Below are 5,216 nucleotides of genomic sequence, written 5' to 3'. Positions count from 1 at the left end.
CGGGGAGATCATGACCTGAGCTGAAATCAAGAGTTGGTTGCTTAATTGACTGAGACACCCAGGCGCCCCCCAGGCATATCCTCTATCTAAAAACTATAACTATAACTAGATAAACTATAACTTTGTCTAAAACTATAACTAGCAGTCTCCTAGGAAGGAAACTTTAGGAGGAAAGTGTTGAGGTAATGCAGCCTGAGATTAATCTGCCTTAGAATGGGAGGAAGTACGATGCCACCAGAGAAATTCCAAGGGAGTTCCAGCCCTCACCTGCAGGAGTTCACTTCCTTTCTGTGACCTGTATATAAAACTGGAAGCCTCTTGGCTTGAGACAGACTCCTAGGTGAGCAGAAGCAGCAGCCTTTCCTGAACTCAGGTAAGAGAATTCCCTTTCTCTACACTACTCACACAGTTCTGGAGGTCAGCCTGGTTCTTCCAATCATTTACCCAAGTGTGTTCAGGGCCACGTCTAAAGGAGCCCTTTCCAACAGTACAAAATATCCTGAGGATAGAGAATTATCATGTTTATCTTCACACACCAGTACCTAGCACAATATTTTAGATGGTGCTCAATAGGGGTGCCTGGGTGATTCAGTCAGTTGGGAGCCCGACTTCAGCTCGGATCATGATCTCATGGTTCGTGAGTTTGAGCCCCACATCAGGCTCTGTGCTGACAGCTCAGAGCCTGGAGCCTGCTTCAGATTCTGTGTCCCCCTCTCTCTCTGCCCCTCCCCTCCTCACACTCTATCTCTCAAAAATGAATAAAGATTTTAAAAAATTTTAATTAAAATAATCATTTAAAAAGATGGTGCTCAAGAAATGCTAATCAAATTGTTGAATTTAAAGTATATTTACTATATACCCTCTATGCTCAAGGCAGCTAACAGTATTCTCTATTTAAAATTAATTGATCACTCGCTATATTTTAGGTGTGTAAATCATGCATCATTGTCTTTAAATGTCAAAACAAGCTTCTAGGGTAAGTGTGATTGTTTCATTTGGGGGGGCTAAGAAAACAAAACTCAAAGAGGTGAGTTTACCTGTCCAGAGTCACATAGATGTAGGGTGACTACCTCATTCAGGTTTACCTATGACTTTTCCAGTTTTAAAACTAAAATCCCTGTGTCCTGGGACACCCCCCTTCCCCCCCTCCCCCGCAGCCCAGTCCTGAGCAAATAGGGACAACCTATTTTGATGGGAACTTGTAGCCAATATGTCTCAGCATGGCACTGGCAGATTCACTCGTTATTTAAAATATTGATATGTGGTTCATCATGGATATGTTTTTCATTAATTTTGATATCGCATGAAAATATTATTTGTCTTGTTGATTGAGACTTTTAGTGCCCACTTATATTCGGTGCCTGAGATGAGTACTCCATTCTCCTTACACTAATCCCAGCTCATTATAATTTATCTTCAAACTCAGGAGACACTATAAAGTGCCCTTCTATGGAGCCGTCTATTCCAGGAAGAAATGAGTTCTCTTCCTGCCTTTCTTCTCTTTCTTTTGGGACCTGGGCAGAGCCAGAAAGAGCCCGCTCTTGCGTCCTTCTCCGGTGTGCCTGACTATAGTCTTCCTGTAGAGGGCGCTGTGGAGCACAGACACCTCGGGAGAGAGAAGTGCTAGGTGTAACTGGGCTGATTGCCCATTAGATCTTGCCTTTCCCTGGCAGTAAGATTGTTATGAAATCATTGACTTTCTATTTGCCTTTGGGGCTGAAATAAATCTATTATCCCGAAATAACCAACCCGATCCCAGACAAATACCAAACAGCTAGGCTCTTCTGCCCTGGGGGTAGCCATAAAATCCAGGCAATTTTCCCCCAAGTGTTTTCGGTGGCTCAGCAACAGCTTCTGTAAGGTTCTGTTTTCCCACAGTTCCCCTGTGGGCTTAAGGGGACCAGAAGAGTGAGCTACACTGGCATTCTGGAAGGGAAGACTGTATACGTCAATTGGGCAAAACAAGTTTTAACATTTTCCCCGAAATGTAATCCTCTGTCTACTCACTGCAAGTGCCTGCTGCTCCAGGCCTTACCTGCTGGGCAATGACGATGGGGCTGGGATGGGGACAGAATAAAGGAGTCGGGACCTGTAGCACCAGCTCACAGACCCTGAACGAGCAGCCGAAGTCTCTCCTTCCGGGACAGCAGCTCAGCAGCTTTTCTTAGTAAGTTAGATGAATGGGCCAGACCGTCCAAACCCAGACAAAGCTATTGAGTTTCACAAGGGGACACCTGGAGAAAGCATGTCCCTGGACTGAATTGGCTTCTTCAGACATGACATTGGGAAAATCAGTAAGTCATGCTCTTTCCTTTGAATTCCTAGCTCCCGTGGTCTTCAGATTCTGGCACAAGATGAAAGCGTCTGGTCTTCCCATCTGCCTTCTCTCTGCTGTGTTTTATCTCTTCTGGACACCTTCCGCTGGGCTGAAGACACTCCATTTGGGAAGTTGTGTGATCACCACAAACCTTCAGGCAATGCGAAACGGGTTTTCTGAGATACGGGACAGTGTGGTAAGCGAAGGAGGCAACCCCTCCCTGCCCCTGTGGCTGCCTCTCTCCTTCTCTACTTGTCCTTCTCTGTCCTCTGGGAGCCCGGCAGTAGGATCACAAAAAGAGACAGGCTGGGGACCCCATACCAGGAGGATGCATTCCCAAGAAAGAGCTGTAGTTCAAAATTGAAAAGTGTTTTGGCAAGAGACGTTGTCCACTGGGCTGTGGCAAGGAAAAGTTGAGAGAGGTCTTGATGTCTAACACCCGGCAGCAGTCCCTGACCTGTCCTTTCCTGCCTTGCCTTCTTCCACTTAGCAAGCCAAAGATGAAATCATTGACATCAGAATCTTGAGGAAGACTGAGTCTTTGCAAGACACCAAGGTATGTGCTTGGTCCATAAAACTGTGGGAGGAAATATAAATTGGAGGCATCTCCACCACCACGGATGCCACCAACATACTAGTCTCCTTTGTAGCCTGCAGATCAGTGCTGCCTCCTGCGCCATGTACTGAGACTCTACCTGGACAGGGTTTTCAAAAACTATCAGACCCCTGACCACCATATCCTCCGGAAGACCAGCAGTCTTGCCAACTCTTTTCTTACCATCAAGAAGGACCTCCGGCTCTGCGTGAGTAAAGGTCTTGGGTAAAAGGACCCATCGCCGCACATAGTTCAATGACTTAGCAACCAAGCTCTTTCTTATCCCCATTTACTGGCTAGAAAAACTGAAACCAAACGTTCTCATAATCGGTATTGTACCATGTGACAGGTCATAAGAACTCAGTTTTTGCTGTCTTTGGGGTATAGGCCCTATGCAAAAAGTCTACATAACTGCAAAATGCTATTTCATGTTAATGATAATTATCTATTATCCATGAATTACGCGTTACACTGTAGGTGAAGGGTCCTACAGTACATTAGTGCATCCTCAGCCTCTCAGCGGGCCGTGGGGCTGAATATCAAGACAAGGTCTGAATAGGACCTAGGTATCCAACAAAGAGCTCCCTATGTGAGCCTACAAAGCTGGCCTCCTCTTCTGGCTGGTGAGTAGTTTACTGATCCAAAATGATGAGGTCTGAAAAGGCTTTCCATAAGAATGGAGTGGGAACAGGAACGCAGGTGAAAGAGTAGAATTCTCCTTACTTCGTGGCAGTGGTGAGGGCAGATAATCAGAATCTTTAATAAAATCCATCATTCTGTGGCATTCTTTTCAGCATGCCCACATGACATGCCCTTGTGGGGAGGAAGCAGTGGAGAAATACAGCCAGATTCTGAGTCACTTCGAAGAGGTATATGCAATTTGGGCCTCGGTAGGGATGGGTGTGTTTTTCGAACTGAGATCACCACTGGGTGGGATAGATATTCATACCGGTAGAAATCCTGTAGCCCTCAACAATTGCCCTCTGAGGTCATGTGGACCATCCCTCTGCTTTAACCCAGGGGACACCCATCCAGGCTCTAGAAGGGTGTGGTCTCTGGAAGACACTCTGGGATTCAAGAGGGCATGGCCTTAATTCCATCAAGTCACTCCAGAGACATCTGTGTCTTCCAGCTGTACAAACAAGAAGCAGTAGTTTTCCAACATTACCCACTTATACGTACCCTCAAAAACAGTCACAATTTCACACACGCCCATGCCATGCTGTTCCTCACCTTGGTGCCTTTGCACATCTGCCAGGAAGGCTTGAAGTCCACTCCTCACTGACTAATTCCTACTCATCCTTTAAGACTCACCCTAAGCATCACCTCCAGGAAGGTACTGGCTATGTCTCTCAGAGGTAGGTGCCTCTTCCGTCATCCTGTGGAGACTCCAGCCTCCATCCACCACACTACATTTTAGCTGTCTGCTTCTGTCTCCTTCACTTGACTGAATTCCCTGTGGGTAGGCATTGTGCCATTTATCTCTGAATCCTTAGCCAGCCCAGTGCTTAACACAATAAACATTTGCTCGGTTAAAGTTGCACAGTAGGCAACTCCTAACACACACACACACAGACACACACACACACACACACACATCTTTCTTTAAGAAAAAACCCAACCCAACAGTCTAATTACTTTGATCTCTGTGATTCAAGACGCTTGGGTTATACTCCAAACTCTGCCACCTTCTGGGCTTCAGTTTCCCTATGTAATGGACTCCAGGATTTTCCTTCCTCTTGTGAGATCTTGAGATTCCATAACGTCTTTCACGCTCTCCATCTTGAAGAGAATACTGGGCTCGCAATGCCCAGCAGACCTACCAGTGAAAGGAGAGCATTAACCCGGGAGTACATGTTGTCCCTTTATGAGATGCTCAGCACAGAAGTGTGTGTCTTTCAGCTTACGCCTCAGGCAGCGGTGGCGAAGGCTTTGGGAGAGCTGGACATTCTCCTGCAGTGGATGGAGGAACTGGCCTAGGAGGAGGGTGACGACCCCGCTGGCAATAGTGCTGGCCAAGAGTCCCAGTCCTCGGTACCCGCGAAGGCGTGACCCCCAACCACCGTCTCGCTGCTGTACAACGTAGTGCTGGCCACTGTGGAGATTATTTATTTATTTATTATTTGCTTCCTTATTGTGGTTGTCCCCAGGAGTTCCCACTCTGAACGGAGAGCATGGTTTTATAAGATTTTGATGAGATCTTTTCCACCGTGGGGTGTATTTATTACTTAATATATTTATTTATTTTTGCTATTTAACTTATTTATTTTTGTATGTGAAGACAAGACTTAAAAAATTCACGGG

The 5,216-nt window shown here is 46.1% G+C and overlaps 1 protein-coding gene across 1 annotated transcript; it reads left to right on the top strand.

Annotated features, from left to right (window-relative positions):
* Positions 1 to 2,354: 2,354 nt before the first annotated feature.
* On the top strand, positions 2,355 to 4,892 carry IL20 (interleukin 20). The gene is made up of 5 exons (XM_007096279.1): positions 2,355 to 2,513; positions 2,808 to 2,873; positions 2,968 to 3,120; positions 3,707 to 3,781; positions 4,815 to 4,892. Exons 1-5 carry the CDS (start codon positions 2,355 to 2,357, stop codon positions 4,890 to 4,892), a joined length of 531 nt encoding a protein of 176 aa, XP_007096341.1.
* Positions 4,893 to 5,216: the final 324 nt, after the last annotated feature.

The sequence above is a fragment of the Panthera tigris genome, chromosome F3, assembly GCF_018350195.1.
Source record: "Panthera tigris isolate Pti1 chromosome F3, P.tigris_Pti1_mat1.1, whole genome shotgun sequence".
Lineage (NCBI taxonomy): Eukaryota > Metazoa > Chordata > Mammalia > Carnivora > Felidae > Panthera > Panthera tigris.
The sequence above is the reverse complement of the archived record's forward strand: the minus strand, read 5'-3'. Positions and strand labels throughout refer to the sequence as shown.

Excerpts from the sequence above, each read along its gene's own strand:
- IL20 (XM_007096279.1), top strand. The coding sequence starts at position 2,355 with ATGAAAGCGTCTGGTCTTCCCATCTGCCTTCTCTCTGCTGTGTTTTAT. Across the intron at positions 2,874-2,967 it reads AGTCTTTGCAAGACACCAAG|CCTGCAGATCAGTGCTGCCT; the intron begins GTATGTGCTTGG and ends TCTCCTTTGTAG. Across the intron at positions 3,121-3,706 it reads AGAAGGACCTCCGGCTCTGC|CATGCCCACATGACATGCCC; the intron begins GTGAGTAAAGGT and ends CATTCTTTTCAG.